Genomic DNA, 21,232 nt, shown 5'->3' on the forward strand with positions numbered 1-21,232 from the left:
AAAGGCTGCTTTAAGCCCCGAAAAGAGCTCGGAAGGGACTTTGTATAGTGTGCCTAGCTTTGGCGGCATTGCCATTTCTCATGACGTCACCGCATATCCATTTCTGGCAGTGGCCCGGACTTTCTGTGAATATTTTGTAAAAATTTCGCGGAATCTCCATCCAAAATTTCCGCATTCAATTCTTTTATGAAGTGCTCTTCGCTCGACATTTTCGGTCTGTAATTTACATCTTCTTGGTATGTACAACGCATTCAACCTTCAAAATTGCATTTGCATTTTTTACTAAATTCATACTGAACAACATAGGAAACCATGGCGCTGAAAACACCATCGCACCGCATTTGATCAAGGCTGATTTTCCCAAATCCTTTCGAGACTGTGCTATGAAATTTTCATACAATAAAATTCGTTTGAAAAGCTCCCTCTTTCATATACTCCGCGAATCTCAATTGCTAAAATTCTTCCGATTATAAGCCCCCTTACCAATGAGATATAAATTATTCAGAGTTGAGCCCTCGGCGATAGCAGCTTGTAATAGAAATTGTTTACAAGAGGGGATTCCATCTCAGTGGTGAAAACTGAATCGAGACATTGTAACTGAATTCGTTCTTTCGCGAACATTTCCTGGTCAGAAATAATTTCTCCTGCAATTTAGAAGTTCTTGGTGAAAGTGAAATCCTGAACAGTCAACCTACATAACGTAACCAAGTCGAAAGCTTGTGAAAACTTGCTGAACAATTTACCGGCCAAATAGAGGTTTCTTTATTTCTAAACGTCGACCCTGTCAGAGCACCAGGCAGTTTAAAAAACCCACCCATTTACAACTATCTGCACGCATCTAGCTGTATATTATCAGCATTAGATAGCACTGAATGAAGGCATTAATAAATGATGATGGTTCTCATTGACAAGAATGCATGTAGAACGCACATTGTAACAGAAAAGAGGGCTTTGATTATAAGAGTCTAGTTTACCATAATAGATGCTTTTTTCGACACAGAAGCGAATCGAACATCATCTACTGCCCTCAAGCTAAACAATGAAAACAAAAACCGTCTGAAAAATTATCATACGAACACTGGTTCGACGAAAGCCGCGCTAAAACTACACATCTTCGGCCCTTTAGAAAGATTCAACGTCGTTCTGACGGATTGGTACGGCATTAAAAGAGTTCTGTAGTTTATTTTTATCTCAAATCTTTGCGGACTATTATAATTTACTTAAAGTGCACCTAACCCCAAAATTTTTTTTTTCGCTAAAACAAATCTAGACTTTATTTGAAGCATTTGGGCGAAGAAATTTTTGAATTTGGTTGAATCTTCGATTTTCTATGCCCTTTCAAAGTCGCGATTAAGTGTTTCACGACCGCGTTTTAGGGAGTCTGGGGCGGCGGTACCTGATGACGTCTACCCAGGAACCAAACACAATAGCGCCTCAGTGAACTCACTGTATTTGCTCGAGAAAATAGAATGCAAAACTAATCGTTCCGATGTATTTGGGGACTAAAACGTCCAAGTTTTGTCTCAGAATCATTTCTTTTTCGTCACTGGAGTCAGAGTTAAGTTTCGATTCGGAAGGCTCCGATATAAACTTCGATCGAGCACGTTCGACAACTGTGAACTCACTGCTTAGAGCTTTGAGAGCAATTTGCAATATTTCAAGCGACGACGGGGAAGACGTCTTTGCGGACGAGCTGCTTGTATATTAGGAATGGAAAGCTAGATACGAAGTGGAGGAGCAGGCAAACGAACAGCAGGAAAGAAAACTCAAGGACTGCTTTGGATGGTAATTTCGTCCGACTAAACATAAGATTCCCACGCGTGTTTATAGCCCGTTTACATTTGTCCTTACCGAGAATGTATTTTGTCAAGGTTCTGTTAAATCCAGTTTGTGTTTTACTTTCAGTTGAATGCTTCATGTTTATAAGAGCGACGTACGTGTTGCAGTTTTCGAGACTTGATGACGTCCAAAACATTGGCTTCGATCGATTGAAAATCGTATTGTTTGGACCTGTATTTTTGAAGCTGCGGGAAGCAAGGTGGAAGGAAACATTTCATACAATTACCGATTTCACATTGTCACACGTTTTAAGTCGTAACTCCAAATAACCAATGTAAATTGTTCTCAAAGTTTGCAGTGAAATTCGTCGGATAAGCGAAAAGGATGTGTTCCCTAAGCGGTCCGCAGATAATGTTACGCGGTCATATTTTCGACGCTATTGCACAGAATCTTTGTCACACTGCTGATTTCCAAACCTTCGAAAAACTCTGTGAGTCTAACAATTTTGTTATCATGTAATTCTAGAGGATTAATCTTCGACTTTCATCTAAATCGAAAGAGAAGTAAGTGTTGGTTAGCGGCGTACAGTTGCGATCTATTTACGTATTAGTATAACGCTTCTTGATCATGACCGGATCACACAACTTTGCCGGTTATGTTATAAATACTGCGGGATTGGAAGATATAGGTTGTCGGTGGTATTTCTACAAATTGCTGGTTAGTTTTAAGCAGAAAATTTATGAAAACAGCGTTCGAAAGTCTGCGGAACAAATTCCAGTGAGAGTTCTTCAATGGTTCTCACAGATTCAGTTCGCTTGTTTCGGTTCGACAAAATCAACCATCGTTTACGTCTTTATTGCACCATTAGCCGATCATCGCCAGTAAATTGTACAGTATACCTTTCTTTAAATCTGGAATATTGCTGCAACAGCCGATAGCACCTCTGGAAGGCGTTTCTGCGCACTTTTCGAATGTGTATTGCGCCATCCTGAAGGAGATGAGAGGAAATGAGATATCCAACCTTCCTGGGTAGACGTCACAAGAGCCGCTGGACCCATTCTCTTCAAACTCGGTCGTGAAACAAAATGGCGGTGTTTTGGAGCTATTTTCGAGATTTCGTCGTGGCACAGAAAATCGAGGATTTAACGGAATCCAAAAATTTTTTCGCAGAACTATTTCAAATAATAAGTAGATTTGTTCTAGCGAAAAAAAAATTGGGGGGTTAGGTGCACTTTAAAGTAAACTTTTTTCCTTGAAGGGAGACACAAAACATAATATTTTGAACAAAACATTTTTAAAAGATTAAATCCTGAAATCACCAACAAGATCATGATTTTTGTGATCTTGAAAATCCCGGTCTTAGCCATGCTCGTTCGTATTTCATTACCTACAACCTATTTGATTATGTACTAGCTTAATGAATAGTCATTTTTAACGATTCATTAAAATTTGAGAGCAACTTTGTTTATCAGAAAAGTCATGGGTCTAAGTATTGAAGCTTGAGCCCCTTAATTATGTTTATCTCCGGTGGCCTCACCTACAATTGTAGCTTGTAAGGTCCTGACCGCAAATCACTGCAAAAGGCTCATCTTGGCCCAAGATGAGCCAAAAGCCTGGTCTCTCTTGGCCCAAGCCTGAAATGCAAAACAAGTTACATAACATAAGTAGTCTGTGTGGCGGTAGACGCAAATTTATTCCCCGCAAGTAACCGACGCTGAATACCGACGTGTTATTTTCGTCTACAACGCACCCTGAAGTTCCCGATCTGCCGACGAAGAATGTCTAAAGAACATTTGCAAATTTAAATTTCGAGAGCTTCGTCGCAACACCCTTATTTCACTTAACCTTGGTGACCCTAAAGGCCTAAAGTTATTTATGAAGATAATTTTACATTTTTCTACCAGAAAATAAATTTGAGTATTTTACACTGTTCTGCAAGGGAGACATCGTAGTAGTCTTCTTGCCTTCACGGAAGTTTTAACCGAGTTGTTAACCTGATTATAGGCAGTGGAGAACAACATAAGATTTAAACGAATTAAAGAACGAAAACATATTCAGTAGTGCTCGGCAACATAACTCAGCCAAACTGAAACACAGCCAAGAAAACTTCAAACAAGTAGCTAACAAGTACAACAGGGCGAGAACAGTCTGGCCCGCTTCAACAATAGTTTTAAAACACACACATCAAGTAAAACGTATATCTGAGCGAATTCGCAAAAACATGCCCGCCAGGTTTTCGCCTGGATTCGGAAGCCCGAATCCAGGCTGAGCCAGCGACCTTAAACCTCCGGAGGGCTTCGTCAAGGCCAGGCTGGGCACATACCCCAGGGACTGGCCTATCTGCTGGTGGCTTGCTGGCGGCTAGCAGGGGAGAGGGGAGGGTGTCTTGTACTGACACCCCCAACTAGCTAGACCTTGAGTTTTCAGTATTAAATAAGCTTGATATTGACTGTGTTTCGGGGTATTTTACTCAGTTGTTTGACCTTGTTTGAGGCTTCTGAGTTGACATGGCACCCTGCTGGAGTGGTTCATGCCACTTGCATGCGTGAGGGGCCAATCTCCTAGCCAGAGGAGTGGTCAGAGGACTTCTGGCCGCTGGGACTGTCTTTGAGTCAATGCGGGCATGTTCTTGCGAATTCGGTTAGATATATAAAACGACAAATATCAACAAGTCTAATAATTATCAAATGACATTCATAAGTAAAAAGAACTAAAATAAATCCCTGGAACATATTCAAGGTACGAGGGAGCGAGTAAACTCTTTCACTACTTTAGCATCAAACACGTGTTCCTTGTACTTGGTCCAAATCATCTTCGCGTTGGTTGAAGTTATCTTTGTTTCGGTCCAATGATACGGTGACTGTTCAGGGATCTTTTCACCAGCCTTTCCAACACTCTCCTGGTCTCCTGTTTCAGTGTAACAGAGCTTTCGTTGTTTCTTTACTCAAACATAAGCGGAAGGCCGTTATCGAGAGTCAATAGGCGAGCCTTGACTCTCGATGGCGGTTAGGTAATTAGATATCAATAGGTAATTAGATAATTAGATAATTAGATTCACGACCCTCAAGCATGTAGTGCTTAAACGATAATCGTGTTTTAAATAAAGGATTTTACTTTACTTTACTTTGCTGAATAATTAGTAGCATGTGCACGCGTGTTTTGGAACATATTTGCAATTCAAATATTAAATGTATAACTGAGATATTCGCGCCAGATTAAAGCAGGTCAGTATTATAGCAAAGATTTGAGTTTAAATTTTCACTGGTCTCGACTCTGAGGGATCCCCCATATTATAAATAATTTGCAAAACGATTTACTGTTTAATATGGCACTTAAAGTTCGTTCTTACCTTCTTATAAGCGTACAAATGCTGTAAAATAGTCTACTAAAATTGAAACATAAAAGGAAATATTCGAGTCATTATTATTTTCAATCCGAATGCCTAAAAAAAGGGATAACGTGAAAAATGGCAAAGATTGCGACAAACCTGTACTATAAGAAGATTCATCGCTCTTTAGCTAGTGAGGCAAGGTTAACTGGTGTACTAACTAACTAAGTCAGGTCTCGACATATTTGTAGTTCTTGAACCTCGCAGGGATAACCAAGGTCAAAGTCGTACATTTTTATCGTAGAATTCCAATACCACTTTCTCGCTATATTAGTAACGACCAACTGTGGTTTATCAGGTTCCGCGAGGCAAAACAAAAAGGAACATCTTCCTGTAGTCGTTATGCCAACCGCGTTATACCATCTGTCATTTGGCAGCTACCCAACATGTTTTTGTAGGCCTAGAAACTTTACTTTCAGCAATTGCATATTGCCTTAGAGAGCAATATCACCGCGGGATGATCCATCTTACAAACTATTGACCAATTATTTTAAGTTTGTGGTCCTTAAAGGGATAGCGAATGGTCCTTCAAGAACCAGGGGCGTAGCCAGGATTTTCCCAAGGGGGGGGAGGGGGTTCGCACTGTGCCAAAATGAGGGTACTCAACAGATTCCCATGTCGTTTTCGCCACCGGTTCTAGGTTGTTTGCTTAAAAAAATGGATTACAAGGGAGAGTGGGGTCACGGACACCCCAGGATTCCCCTAGCTACGCCCCTAAAAACCACGGGTCTCGCAAAATTTTCGGGTTTCGCAGTCTCGTTGTTTCAGCGGTGATGTACGTCTCGCAGTCTCAATTTTTTGCAAGGCTACGAAAGTCTCGGCGTACCGATTTGTTTGTTTGATTTATAAATTATGCCTGAACGTCTTAGAATCTGAACGTGTCGAGCTGGCATTTAAAACACTTTGAAGTCTCGGGCTTGCAATTGAAGAAGGAACATGTCTGGGCCCGCAGAGAAAAACTCTAGTCTCGTGTTCTCGCAAAGTCTCACATTTACCTTTCACCACAAGGGTGGAAAGCGTTAAAAAGAATTAAAGCCGATCACTGAGATTCGAGCCATCTTCAACTCATTTCCCATAACAGCCATTTTGTAAATGAATAAATGTAGTTGTTGTAAGCTACTTACAAGCCAAAGTAAGCATTATAGCCTATAAATACAAATTGTTGTAAGCATTCATTACAAGCCAAAATGACACACAGTTAAATTAAGTAGGAATACATAATATTATAATAGTGATCGCAAGATGCGAAAAACCGGAAAAGCTACTTATACCGACTGGGGGAAAGCTCCTTAAACCAAAACTAACTGCAAATTACCTAGGCCTCTGGATTTTCCTGCGAATTAAACTCTATCTAATGTTAAGTTTCAATAATATTAATTATCATTCAAACCTGGATCATTGGACCATGCAATTCAAGAGTTTTCATTAGCTTAGCCGTCATGATACAAATATGGTAAGCGCAAGCGTATATTTTGGAGTGTTTTAAGTTTCTATTTTATTTTAGTTTTCTACATTTTGGAGGCGTTTTCAATAAAACAATTATTCCACTCGCGCTTGTTGGGTATGAGATGATTATAGTCAACTCATATCCAACACGCGCTCGTGGAATAATTGTTAAATATGAAAATATAACTTTTTAATCCACCGAAAAAGACAGCCCCTTAATTGTTTGTGTTGATAATAATTGAATAGTTCCCGTCTGTAGAATGTTCTGAGTTCTTCGAAAAACAACTGAAATTGATTGAAGTCTTCTGAAACTCCTTGTAAAATGTCACCGAAAATAGAGCGAACAGGAAAAATGTTAACCACTCTCCTAAGTTGCTGGTGACATGTTGTGGGTAGAATTCATTTGTAGCATTGAACTGCAACCAAGGAGCCTTGTAAAGAGGGTTTCCATGTAGTGAAAGGTGATTGGTTGTCCAAACTTTCAAGATCACGTGAATGATACCGGTGACGGTCAAGACACAAGTTATCAGGAGTCGAGTGACAAACATTCCCCATGAGTTCATTGAGAGTTTGGCGAGTTGAAATGTGACCGCGGATTCCAGAAAACAGTATGCAATTCCACAAAGACCAATTATCAAACTTCCAGTGAAATGAACGATTCCCAGTGTCCCATACTCCTAACAGAGGGAGAAAATGAAATCAAAGCGGTTTTTTGATGATTTTTGATTGTATGTTCGGCCTAACCGCGAAGCACAACCTAAAGGAGATAACGATTAAAAAAATACATTTTATGTTCATACAGCGCTGTGTGTCGTCAAAAATGACACTTCTCTTTCGTCTTAGCGTAATTATTAATGCTTTTACATGAAGAAAGGCAAAACACGTTGAATGATTGACCACAATATAACGGAATCTGTAGATCTCTTCAGTTTGTCTATACGTGTCAGGACTTCACTCAGTCATCATTCAGTGGTTTATTCCCATTCCAAGAATGTACTTTGCGACGAGTTATTGTATTTCTGGCGTGCTGAGTCACAAATCCCAGTTAACAGCGGATAACCAAAGTTGGCCTTTAAATGAAAATAAACGAGCTACATGTCCCTGCGACAGACATGGTATTTTTTCTTCCATAGAGTGCTTTAAAATCGTTAAGTATTTAGGGCATTTTTTCTTCTTAAAATCAAGGCCAAGCAGCATTTCCAGTACAAAATGAGGGCGGATTCTGGGCTCGCTGTACCAATACTAAGCAAGTAAGCAGCTTTGCAGAAAATGAAATCGACTTTTCCAAGGTTTCTGATGCCATCTTACCTGGGAGCGGGGGGGGGGGGGGGGAAGGGGGAGAAAGGCAAAAATTACAGTAAATGTATGGAAAAAGTGGAGAATCTAATGTTTAGCATATCACGGAAAATTAGAGTTTTGAAGTATTAATGCATTGAAGACTAAAATTACTAGGTAAAAGAATTCACAGATCACATTTGAGGGAAACAGCCTCGCTAGAAAAGCAAGTCGAAAAGCAAGTCGAAAATGGCGGAAAATTTTACAGACATCTGTATGAAAAATTAAAAGTGCAATTTTTCGCCTGACAGCAAATCTTTGTTCTTCAAATTTGCTTAAAAAAAAAACCTTCTGCTTGGTATCTTTTCCTTGTTAATCATTAAATACGCAGAACGTCAATCACTCTATTTCTTTTCATACTTCCATGCTGTTCTGGTATCATTGTATCTTCCTTCTGGCTCGTCAATGGAGGGAATGCTTCGCATTCTGTGGGGATGAAGTGCTCCTCTCGTCACACTTTTGCCCCCATAGACTCGATTTCCGGAGGCTCAACTCTCTCCGTCTCTACCCTATGGAGCTAGGTTAGTGGAGGCCAACTCCCTCCTCTCTACCCAGGAATGCTCACAGTGGCACTGAGAGAACGCCCACTCCGTCCTGTTTATCCACTGTGTGCATCCCCTTGGGCTGTAGGTTTTGTGTTTCTTCACACTCCAGGAAACAAGGGGAAGTTGATTAATCGATATACGTAGCTACCAATCAGATGTGAAGTAAAAACGGAAAAAAAAAAAACAGACAAAATTAACGGTCTCACTCGATCAGTCACGAAACTACCCTACGATCGCTTCGCCTTTCTGAAACCAACGTTACCCTGTAGTTTTCACATTACTAAATCTTGTAACCACTTAATAACACCTCAGACATTATTTTTTCTCCACTGGAACTCTTCGTAAATATAACGGAAACCGCCACATCAAAATGGCGCGAAAGATCGAGAGCCTGAAATTAGCATAAGAAAAATGTTTATCGATCAGTATTTTGCCTTCGAATTTCGTAACTACCTAAATCTGTTCAGTAGGCAATTCGGTCTAATATCCTGCTCAGACTGAATATGTAATTCCAGCGATCAGTCGAAAAAAAGAAATACGAAAAATCTGCCGTCGTTGCCTGCGTTCTTTAAAATATGCAGAGCTTAGCTTGGTCATTCTCTATTTTCCAATTGCCCATAATTTACTCTGTTTGTCCCCCAACTTTTGTATAAACTATTGTTGCGAAATGCTCTTGGGAGGTCTGCATATTCCCAAGAGCATTTCCCAACAATAGTTTACGCAAAATTCGGTGGGCAAACAGAGTGACTTATGGGCAATTGGAAAATAGAGAATTTCATGTTGTTTCTTTGTAGAGGACAGCTCCGACTCTCAGCTACCCTCTTCCTCGTGTAGACGGGCCTTATTAAATGCTCTCAGAAATGGTGTGGCACACAATATCTAAACGAATCTGAGTTTTGCTTGCATTCTTAACTTACCTCTCCCCTTGGAAAGCGGAAATTCCCAGCGATAGACACGCCTATCATAGATCCGATTCCAAAAGTTAGAGATGCCACCCTTAAACGATAGATTAATCCCATGTTACTTTCCTTGACGCTTGTGGAGGCCATTTCAACTTGCAGAAAGCGCACAAACACTGCAAAGAGTCCAACAAATGCTACTGTATCAAGAAACTGGTTGAAGATGGAACCTTGTGGCTCAAAAGCGGCTGTTTTGCTAACACTCGGGAGAACTGGCTCGACATCTTGTTGACATATCGCGATTATGTAGGAAGATATCGTTGCTAAAACCAGGAGAATTGACCAGGAAAGGGGAAGAAATCCAAGACCACGCGAAATAGTTACCATTTACACGCTGTAGACACACTAAGATTTGCAAGTTACTGGTTGTCTATATCACTGCATATAGTCAAACATTAGAACCCCCTGAAACAGCTCAACACGTTGTATCATTTAATTAAGGCCAAGTTCAGACGCCGTACTTCACATGAGCCGAGTCGAATGCTAAGCAGGGAGAACAAAGGATTTTTCTCATTTGCATTCGATTTGGCTCATATGAAGTACCATGGAAACTTTCTCGTTATACCATCTGGGCAGTTCAAAATGTGTGAAAGTTAAAGTCAAATAACGTCACTTGAAACAAAAACAATAAAGATATGCTTCTAAATCCTGAACAGTCTACCTACATAACGTAACCAAGTCGAAAGCTTGTGAAAACTTGTTGAACAATTTACCGGCCAAATAGAGGTTTCTTTATTTCTAAACGTCGACCCTGTCAGAGCTCCAGGCAGTTTAAAAAACCCACCCATTTACAACTATCTGCACGCATCTAGCTGTATATTATCAGCATTCGATAGCACTGAATGAAGGCATTAATAAATGATGATGGTTCTCATTGACAAGAATGCATGTAGAACGCACATTGTAACAGAAAAAAGAGCTTTAATTATAAGAGTCCTAGCTTACCACAATAGACACTCTTTTCGACACAGAAGCGAATCGAACATCATCTTCTGCCCTCAAGCTAAACAATGAAAACAAAAACCGTCTGAAAAATTATCATACGAACACTGGTTCGATGAAAGCCGCGCTAAAACTACACATCTTCGGCCCTTTAGAAAGATTCAACGTCGTTCTGACGGATTGGTACGGCATTAAAAGAGTTCTGTAGTTTATTTTTATCTCAAATCTTTGCGGACTATTATAATTTACTTAAAGTAAACTTTTTTCCTTGAAGGGAGACACAAAACATAATATTTTGAACAAAACATTTTTAAAAGATTAAATCCTGAAATCACCAACAAGATCATGATTTTTGTGATCTTGAAAATCCCGGTCTTAGCCATGCTCGTTCGTATTTCATTACCTACAACCTATTTGATTATGTTCTAGCTTAATGAATAGTCATTTTTAACGATTCATTAAAATTTGAGAGCAACTTTGTTTATCAGAAAAGTCATGGGTCTAAGTATTGAAGCTGAGCCCCTTAATTATGTTTATCTCCGGTGGCCTCACCTAGCCTGTAAGGTGCAAATCACTGCAAAAGGCTCATCTTTCCCCTCTCTTGGCCCAAGCCTGAAATGCAAAACAAGTTACATAACAATAAGTAGTCTGTGTGGCGGTAGACGCAAATTTATTCCCCGCAAGCAACCGACGCTGAATACCGGCGTGTTATTTTCGTCTACAACGCAGACTGAATGTTCCCGATCTGCCGATGAAGAATGTCTAAAGAACATTTGCAAAAGTGCTTCGTCGCAACACCCTTAATTCACTTAACCTTGGTGACCCTAAAGGCCTAAAGCTATTTATGAAGATAATCATATTCAGTAGTGCTCGGCAACATGACTCAGCCAATCTGAAACACAGCCAAGAAAACTTCAAACAAGTAGCTAACAAGTACAACGAGAACGGTCTGGCCCGCTTCAACAACAGTTTTAAAACACACACATCAAGTAAAACGTACATATAAAACGACAAATATCAACAAGTCTAGTAATTATGAATTATGAAATGACATCCATAATTAAAAAGAACTAAAATAAATCCCTGGAACATATTAAATGTACGAGGGAGCGAGTAAACTCTTTCACTGACTTTAGCATCAAACACGTGTTCCTTGTGCTTGGTCCAAATCATGTTCGCGTTGGTTGAAGTTATCTTTGTTTCGGTCCAGTGATTCGGTGACTGTCCAGGGATCTTTTCACCAGCCTTTCCAACACTCTCCTGGTCTCCTGTTTCAGTGTAACAGACCTTTCGTTGTTTCTTTGCTCAAACATAAGCGGAAGGCCGCCATCGAGAGTCAATGGGCGAGCTGAATAATTAGTAGCATGTGCACGCGTGGTTTGGAACATATTTGCAATTCAAATATTAAATGTATAACTGAGATATTCGCGCCAGATTAAAGCAGGTCAGTATTATAGCAAAGATTTGAGTTTAAATTTTCACTGGTCTCGACTCTGAGGGGTATCCCATATTACAAATACTTTGTAAAACGATTTACTGTTTAATATGGCACTTAAATTTCGTTCTTCCCTTTTTATAAGCGCACAAATACTGTAAAATAGTCTACTAAAGTTGAAACATAAAAGAAAACATTCGAGTCATTATTAGCCAATCCGAATGCCTAAAAGAAGAGATAACGTGAAAAATGGCAAAGATTGCGACAAACCTCTACTATAAGAAGATTCATCGCTCTTTTAGCCAGTGAGGCAAGGTTAACTGGTGTACTAACTAAGTAAGTCAGGTCTCGACATATTTGTAGTTCTTGAACCTCGCAGGGATAACCAAGTTCAAAGTCATACATTTTTATCGTAGAATTCCAATATCACTTTGTTGCTATATTAGAAACGACTACCTGTGGTTCATCATGTTCCGCAAGGCAAAACAAAAAGGAACATCTTCCTGTATTCAGTATGCCAACAGCGTTATACCATATGTAATTTGGCACCTACCTAACATGTTTTTGTAGGCCTAGAAACTCTGCTATAAGCAATTTCATATTGTTTTAAAGAGCAATATCACCGCGGGATGATCCATCTTACAAACTATTAACCAATTATTTTAAGTTTGTCGTCCTTAAAGGGGTGGCGAGTGGTCCTTCAAAAACCAGGGCGTCGCCAGGATTTTTCCAAGGGGGGGAGGGGTCACACTGAGCCAAAATGAGGGTACTCAACAGATTTCCATGTCGTTTTCGTCACCGGTTCTAGGTTGTTTGCTTAAAAAAATAGCTCACAAAGGGGGGGGGGGTTCATGGGCGCCCCAGGACTCCCCTATCTACGCCCCTAAAAACCACGGGTCTCGCAAAATTTTCGGGTTTCGCAGTCTCGTTGTTTCAGCGGTGATGTACGTCTCGCAGTCTCAATTTTTTGCAAGGCTACGAAAGTCTCGGCGTACCGATTTGTTTGTTTGATTTATAAATTATGCCTGAACGTCTTAGAATCTGAACGTGTCGAGCTGGCATTAAAAACACTTTGAAGTGTCGAGCTTGCAATTGAAGAAGGAACATGTCTGGGCCCGCAGAGAAAAACTCTAGTCTCGCCTTCTCGCAAAGTCTCACATTTACCCTTCACCACAAGGGTGGAAAAGCGTTAAAAAGAATTAAAGCCGATCACTGATTCGAGCCATTTTCAATTCACTTCCCATAACAGCCATTTTGTAAATGAATAAATGTAGTTGTTGTAAGCTACTTACAAGCCAAAATAAGCACTATAGCCCATAAATACAAATTGTTGTAAGCATTCATTACAAGCCAAAATGACACACAGTTAAATTAAATAGGAATACATAATATTATAATAGTGATCGCAAGATGCGAAAAACCGGAAAAGCTACTTATACTGACTGGGGGAAAGCTCCTCAAACCAAAACTAACTGCAAATTACCTAGGCCTCTGGAGTTTTCAGGCAAATTGAACTCTTATCTAATGTTAAGTTTCAATAATATTAATTATTATTCAAAACTGGGTCTTGGACCATGCAATTCAAGAGTTTCCATTGGCTTAGCCGTCATGATACAAATATGGAAAGCGTAAGCGTATATTTTGGGGTGTTTTAAGTTTTCATTTTATTTTAGTTTTCTACATTTTGGCGGCGTTTTCAATAAAACGATTATTCCACTCGCGCTTGTTGGGTATGAGATAATTATAGTCAACACATATCCAACGCGCGCTCGTGGAATAATTGTTAATTATTATATGGCTCTGTCTCATGAGGACTGGGAACTATCAAATTCACGAATTTGATTGGCTGAAATCGATATTGAAAGCGGTCTAGATTTTCCCATCTAGACCGGCATCTAGACCGGTAATTTTTTGCAGTGAAAAAGTTACAAACTAAAATGCAAAATCATTGACTATTTTCATCTAACAATATTTATTTATGGAAGTGCCAAAAAGCCTGATGAGAAAAAAAAGTGAAGAGGACGAGCAAACTTTGGCAGAATTAAATTCAGCTAATCGCCGTTCGCAAGCAAAATGTCAGCTAGTATAAACCAGTTACATTAAACGAATTAAATTGCTCTTGTTTGCGCCATATAATAAACATCTTATTAACCGAGCTTAGTCGGTCTGTATGGGAGAATCTTGACCTCGGGCGTGATTCGGTCAAGATTCTCCCATACAGACCTCCTGCTCGGTTAATAAGAGCTAAATATGAAAATATAGGTTTTAATCCACCGAAAAAGAGAGCCCCTTAATTGTTTGTGTTGTTAATTATTGAATAGTTCCCGTCTGTAGAATGTTCTGAGTTCTTCGAAAAACAACTGAAATTGATTGAAGTCTTCTGAAATTCCTTGTAAAATGTCACCGAAAATAGAGCGAACAGGAAAAATGTTAGCCACTCTCCTAAGTTGCTGGTGACATGTTGTGGGTAGAATTCATTTGTAGCGTTGAACTGCAACCAAGGAGCCTTGTAAAGAGGGTTTCCATGTAGTGAAAGGTGATTGGTTGTCCAAACTTTCAAGATCACGTGAATGATACCGGTGACGGTCAAGACACAAGTTATCAGGAGTCGAGTGACAAACATTCCCCATGAGTTCATTGAGAGTTTGGCGAGTTGAAATGTGACCGCGGATTCCAGAAAACAGTATGCAATTCCACAAAGGCCAATTATCAAACTTCCAGTGAAATGAACGATTCCCAGTGTCCCATACTCCTAACAGAGGGAGAAAATGACATCAAAGCGGTTTTTTGATGATTTTTGATTGTATGTTCGTCCTAACAGAGCACAAAGTAAAGGAGATAACCATTAAAAAAATACATTTTATGTTCACACAGCGCTTTGTGTCGTCAAAAATGACACTTCTCTTTCGTCTTAGCGTAATTATTAATGCTTTTACATGAAGAAAGGCAAAACACGCTGAATGACTGACCACAATCTAACGGAATCTGTAGATTTCTTCTATTTGTCTATACGTGTCAGGACTTCACTCAATCATCATTCAGTGGTTTATTTCCATTCCAAGAATGTACTTTGCGACGAGTTATTGTATTTCTGGCGTGCTGACTCACAAACCCCAGTTAACACTGAGCGGATAACCAAGCTTGGCCTTTAAATGGAATAAACGGGCTACATGTCCCGGCGACGGACATGGTATTTTTTTCCAAAGAGTGCTTTAAAATCGTTAAGTATTTAGGGCATGTTCCTGTTAAAATCAAGGCCAAACAGCATTTCAATTACAAAAGGAGGGCAGATTCTGGACTCGCTGTACCGATACTAAGCAACTAAGCAGCTTTGCACAAAATGAAATCGACTTTTTCAAGGTTTCTGATGCCATCTTGCCTGGGGGGAGGGGGGGGGGGTGCTGCAAGGGAAAAATTACAGTAAATGTATGGAAAAAGTGGAGAATCTAATGTTTAACAAATCACGGAAAATTCGAGTTTTGAAGTATTAATGAATTAAAGACTAAAATTAGGAGGTAAAAGAATTCACAGATCACATTTGAGGGAAATAGCCTCGCTAGAAAAGCAAGTCGAAAAGCAAGTCGAAATTGGCGGGAATTTTACAGACATCTGTATGAAAAATTAAAAGTGCAATCCTTCGCCTGACAAAAAATCTTTGTTCTTCAAATTTGCTCAAAAAATACCTTCTGCTGGGTATCTTTTCCTTGTAACTCATTAAACACTCAGAACGTCAATCACTCTATTTCTTTTCATACTTCCATGCTGTTCTGGTATCATTGTTTTTTCCTTGTGGCTCGTCAATGGAGGGAATGCTTCGCATTCTGTGGGGATGAAGTGCTCCTCTCGTCACACTTTTGCCCCCATAGACTCGATTTCCGGAGGCCCAACTCTCTCCGTCTCTACCCTATGGAGCTAGGTTAGTGGAGGCCCACTCCCTCCTCTCTACCCAGGAATACTCACAGTGGCACTGAGAGAACGCCCACTCACTCCTCTTTATCCACTGTGTGCATCCCCTTGGGCTGTAGGTTTTGTGTTTCTTCACGCTCCAGGAAACAAGGGGAAGTTGATTAATCGATATATGTAGCTACCAATCAGATGTGAAGTAAAAACGCAAAAAAAAAAACCAGACAAAATTAACGGTCTCACTCGATCAGTCACGAAACTACCCTTCGATCGCTTTGCCTTTCTAAAGCCATCGTTATCCTGTAGTTTTCACATTACCAAATCTTGTAACCACTTAATAACACCCCAGACATTAAAAATTGATAAAAAAAGGAAAGGAATAAAATGGTTGTCACTGGCTAAAAATATGGTTATCGGACGTTTCGGCCACTACTGTTGCCTTCTTCAGCAAAAGATGGAAAATGCAAATGTTAAACGGCGTCCTGCTAGAATATGTAATAGATGTGTGATAAAACTAAATGAGCAAAAGTCTCTAGAATATTCTTAATGAGTGTAAAAATTCTTAATATCATTGTACACGTTCGGTAGCGCTATATGTTCGTTTATAGCGTTCCTGTCTCGCACGGAATGCCAAGCTTCAAGAATTAGTCTTTGTTTCCATACTGATGATCTGTCGACAATTTCAACGTTCTCCAAATCTATTTGGTGACCGTTGAGCATATGATGTTTGGCCAATAAAGAGTTTTTGTCCAATGTTGCTATAGCCTTTGCGTGTTCTTTCATACGTGTTTTTAACGCGCGTGATGACTGACCAACATAAACACAGTCACAATCTTTACATTTGATCTTGTAAACAATGCCTCTGGAAGCCTCTTTCTCGATCTTGTCTTTAGGTTTTTTGAGTATGTTCGAGATGGTACGAATAGGTTTATGGGCGACCTTGATATTGAAACCTCGAAGAACGTTTGCGACTCTTTCGGAAAAACCTTTGGCGTAGGGGAGGATGACAAAACCACGATGGTCGGTATCATTCGTTTTTTGTTGTCTACTCAGTTGGCGGCCATTGTGAATGAAATTTGCAGGGTAGTTATTAGTGGCAAGGGCTTTCGTTACTCGTTTAGTTTCCCGTGAAACTTCCTCCTCCGTGGAAGGAATGTTCCTTGCGCGATCCATGAGAGTGCGCACGACCGAGTGTTTATGCTGAGGATGGTGGTGTGATTTGAAATCAAGGTAACGGTCGGTGTTAGTAGCTTTCCTGTAAACAGACACGGCGATCGAGCCATCTTCTTGTCTGGTTGTTTTTGTGTCGAGAAAGGCAATGGAACCTTCTGATTCTATCTCGATTGTAAATTTGATGTGAGGGTTGATGGAATTGAGATGTGAGTGGAATTCATCTACGTGCTCTCTTTTAACACATACGTGGCTGTCATCTACGTATCTAAACCACCATTTAGGAGGGTTAGGGGTCGATGAGAGAGCCTTTTCTTCGACATGTTCCATGACGAGATTGGCCAAGATGGCGCTGACTGGGGATCCCATCGGACAACCGAAAATTTGTTGGTAATGGTTGCCTTGGAATATGAAGAAATTGTTGTCGAGGATAAACTGTAGAAGTGTCATGATATTTTGGATAGACAAGTTGGTTCTTTCCGGTAGTGATTGGTCAAAGTCCAGTCTCTCTTTAACCACTTCGATTGCTAGGTGGGTTGGAATGCAAGTAAACAGTGACACGACGTCAAAAGATACTAGAATCTCGTCGGGATCTACTGACAAGGTGCGGATCTTTTCGACGAAAGATGCACTGTTTTTAACCGTGTATTCATTATTCTGAAGTGGCGACAAGATGTTGGCGAGTATTTGGATAGTTCATATGTGGGAGATCCAATGGCACTCATAATTGGTCTGATAGGGACGTTCTCCTTATGGATTTTAGGAAGGCCATAAAAAGACGCTGGTGTGGAATCGGTGCTGTGAAGTTTGTAGTAGAGCTTCGGTTCCAGCTGTTTCTTGCTGCTGTCATGCGAGGCTGGCTGATCTTTAATTTGTAGGAGAAGTTTGTTGAGGGATTTTTCGGTGCTCGATGTTGGGTTCCTTCTTTTGTCTGTTATCTTGCGGTAGGTTTTGTCGTCGTTTAGAAGGTTGTTTATTTTGTCGGTGTAATCGTTGGTATTCATCACGACTACGGCTCGGCCCTTGTCGGCTGGTAAAATTGTGACCGACGTGTCTTTGGCGAGGTCTCTGAGAGCTTTTTCCATTTCATTGGTAATGTTGTTTCGTTGAGGAGGACGCCAATTGTTGATGGCGGAGGTGACGGAAGCTCTGATAAGGTCTTTCTCGGCGTCAGGGAGCTGATCTATGCCGGATTAGAGCTTCAAGACTAATTCTTGAAGCTTGGCATTCCGTGCGAGACAGGAACGCTATAAACGAACATATAGCGCTACCGAACGTGTACAATGATATTAAGAATTTTTACACTCATTAAGAATATTCTAGAGACTTTTGCTCATTTAGTTTTATCACACATCTATTACATATTCTAGCAGGACGCCGTTTAACATTTGCATTTTCCATCTTTTGCTGAAGAAGGCAACAGTAGTGGCCGAAACGTCCGATAACCATATTTTTAGCCAGTGACAACCATTTAATTCCTTTCCTTTTTTATCAATTTTTAACATGCCTGGCTACACACCGAACATTTTTAACCCCAGACATTATTTTTTCTCCACTGGAACTCTTCGTAAATATAACGGAAACCGCCACATCAAAATGGCGCGAAAGATCGAGAGCCTGAAATTAACATAAGAAAAATGTTTATCGATCAGTATTTTGCCTTCGAATTTCGCAACTACCTAAATCTGTTCAGTAGGCAACTCGGTCTAATATCCTGCTCAGACTAAATATGTAATTCCAGCGATCAGTCGAAAAAAAGAAATACGAAAAATCTGCCGTCGTTGCCTGCGTTCTTTAACATATGCAGAGCTTAGCTTGGTCATTCTCTATTTTCCAATTGGCCATAATTTATTCTGTTTGCCCCCCTCATGTAAACCGGCCTTATTAAATGCTCTCAGAAATGGTGTGGCACACAATATCTAAACGAATCTGAGTTTTGCTTGCATTCTTAACTTACCTCTCCCTTTGGAAAGCGGAAATTCCCAGCGATAGACACGCCTATCATAGATCCGATTCCAAAAGTTAGAGATGCCACTCTTAAACGATAGATTAATCCCGCGTTACTTTCCTTGACACTTGTGGAGGCCATTTCAACTTGCAGAAAGCGCACAAACACTGCCATGAGTCCAACAAATGCTACTGTATCAAGAAACTGGTTGAAGATGGAACCTTGTGGCTCAAAAGCGGCTGTTTTGCTAACACTCGGGAGAACTGGCTCGACATCTTGTTGACAAATCGCGATTATGTAGGAAGATATCGTGCCTAAAACCAGGAGAATTGACCAGGAAAGGGGAAGAAATCCAAGGCCTCGTGAAATAGTTACCATTTACACGCTGTAGACACACTAAGATTTGCAAGTTACTGGTTGTCTATATCACTACACATAGTCAAACATTAGAACCCCCTGAAACAGCTCAACACTTTGTCTCGTTTAAGGCCAAGTTCAGACGCCGTACTTCAGAAGATGCCGAGTCGAATGCTAAGCAGGGAGAACAAAGGATTTTTTTCGTTTGCATTCGATTTGGCTCATATAAAGTACCATGGAAACTTTCTCGTTATACCATCTGGGCAGTTCAAAATGCGTGAAAGTTAAAGTCAAATAACGTCACTTGAAACAAAAACAATAAAGATATGCTTCTAAATCCTGAACAGTCTACCTACATAACGTAACCAAGTCGAAAGCTTGTGAAAACTTGTTGAACAATTTACCGGCCAAATAGAGGTTTCTTTATTTCTAAACGTCGACTCTGTCAGAGCTCCAGGCAGTTTAAAAAACCCACCCATTTACAACTATCTGCACGCATCTAGCTGTATATTATCAGCATTAGATAGCACTGAATGAAGGCAGTAATAAATGATGATGGTTCTCATTGACAAGAATGCATGTAGAACGCACATTGTAACAGAAAAAAAGGGCTTTGATTATAAGAGTCCTAGCTTACCACAATAGATGCTTTTTTCGACACAGAAGCGAATCGAACATCATCTTCTGCCCTCAAGCTAAACAATGAAAACAAAAACCGTCTGAAAAATTATCATACGAACACTGGTTCGATGAAAGCCGCGCTAAAACTACACGTCTTCGGCCCTTTACAAAGATTCAACGTCGTTCTGACGGATTGGTACGGCATTAAAAGAGTTCTGTAGTTTATTTTTATCTCAAATCTTTGCGGACTATTATAATTTACTTAAAGTAAACTTTTTTCCTTGAAGGGAGACACAAAACATAATATTTTGAACAAAACATTTTTAAAAGATTAAATCCTGAAATCACCAACAAGATCATGATTTTTGTGATCTTGAAAATCCCGGTCTTAGTCATGCTCGTTCGTATTTCATTACCTACAACCTATTTGATTATGTTCTAGCTTAATGAATAGTCATTTTTAACGATTCATTAAAATTTGAGAGCAACTTTGTTTATCAGAAAAGTCATGGCTGTAAGTATTGAAGCTTTAGCCCCTTAATTATGTTTATCTCCGGTGGCCTCACCTAGCTTGTAAGGCCCTGACAGCAAATCACTGCAAAAGGCTCATCTTGGCCCAAGATGAGCCAAAAGCCTGGTCTCTCTTGGCCCAAGCCTGAAATGCAAAACAAGTTACATAACATAAGTAGTCTGTGTGGCGGTAGACGCAAATTTATTCCCCGCAAGTAACCGACACTGAATACCGGCGTGTTATTTTCGTCTACAGCGCAGACTGAATGTTCCCGATCTGCCGACGAAGAATGTCTAAAGAACATTTGCAAATTTAAGTTTCAAGTACTTTGTCGCAACACCCTTATTTCACTTAACCTTGGTGACCCCAAAAGCCTAAAACTATTTATGAAGATAATTTTATATTTTTCTACCAGAAAATAAATTTGAGTATTTTACACTGTTCTGCAAGGGAGACATAGTAGTAGTCTTCTTGTCTTCACGCAAGTTTTAACCGAGCTGTTAATCTGATTACGCGCAGTGGAGAACAACATAAGATTTAAACGAATTAAAGAACGAAAACATGTTCAGTAGTGCTCGGCAACATAGCTCAGCCAAACTGAAACACAGCCAAGGAAACTTCAAACAAGTAGCTAAGAAGTACAACAGAGCCCGCTTCAACAACAGTTTTAAAACACACACATCAAGTAAAACCTATATCTGAGCGAATTCGCAAAAACATGCCCACCAGGTTTTCGCCTGGAAGCCCGAATCCAGGCTAAGCCGGCGACCTTAAACTCAGGGGGGGCTCCGCTCTGTTTTAGTAGGCCTAGAAACTTTGCTATGAGCAATTGCATATTGCTTTAGAGAGGAATATCACCGCGGGATGATCCATCTTACAAACTATTAACCAAT

The 21,232-nt window shown here is 40.1% G+C and overlaps 3 protein-coding genes across 3 annotated transcripts; all 3 read right to left on the bottom strand.

The window, feature by feature from the left end:
* Nucleotides 1–6,235: 6,235 nt before the first annotated feature.
* On the bottom strand, nucleotides 6,236–12,966 carry LOC149103483 (DNA damage-regulated autophagy modulator protein 1-like). Its single transcript, XM_089272844.1, has 3 exons — nucleotides 11,526–12,966; nucleotides 9,411–11,006; nucleotides 6,236–7,290 (listed from the first exon to the last, which is right to left on the bottom strand). Exons 2-3 carry the CDS (start codon nucleotides 9,777–9,779, stop codon nucleotides 6,829–6,831), a joined length of 831 nt encoding a protein of 276 aa, XP_089128970.1. The 5' UTR covers nucleotides 9,780–11,006; nucleotides 11,526–12,966; the 3' UTR covers nucleotides 6,236–6,828.
* A 75-nt stretch (nucleotides 12,967–13,041) lies between these two features.
* LOC149103484 (DNA damage-regulated autophagy modulator protein 1-like) lies at nucleotides 13,042–19,637 on the bottom strand. The gene is made up of 2 exons (XM_089272843.1): nucleotides 18,860–19,637; nucleotides 13,042–14,581 (listed from the first exon to the last, which is right to left on the bottom strand). The coding sequence occupies exons 1-2, from the start codon at nucleotides 19,226–19,228 to the stop codon at nucleotides 14,120–14,122; spliced, it is 831 nt and encodes a 276-aa protein (XP_089128969.1). The 5' UTR covers nucleotides 19,229–19,637; the 3' UTR covers nucleotides 13,042–14,119.
* Nucleotides 14,861–17,560, bottom strand: LOC149103485 (uncharacterized). The gene has a single exon (XM_089272842.1). It carries the CDS (start codon nucleotides 17,350–17,352, stop codon nucleotides 16,276–16,278), a length of 1,077 nt encoding a protein of 358 aa, XP_089128968.1. The 5' UTR covers nucleotides 17,353–17,560; the 3' UTR covers nucleotides 14,861–16,275.
* Nucleotides 19,638–21,232: the final 1,595 nt, after the last annotated feature.

Source organism: Orbicella faveolata, unplaced genomic scaffold (assembly GCF_042242905.1).
Source record: "Orbicella faveolata isolate gen_17 unplaced genomic scaffold, um_ofav_v1 contig_35, whole genome shotgun sequence".
Taxonomy (NCBI): Eukaryota; Metazoa; Cnidaria; class Anthozoa; order Scleractinia; family Merulinidae; genus Orbicella; species Orbicella faveolata.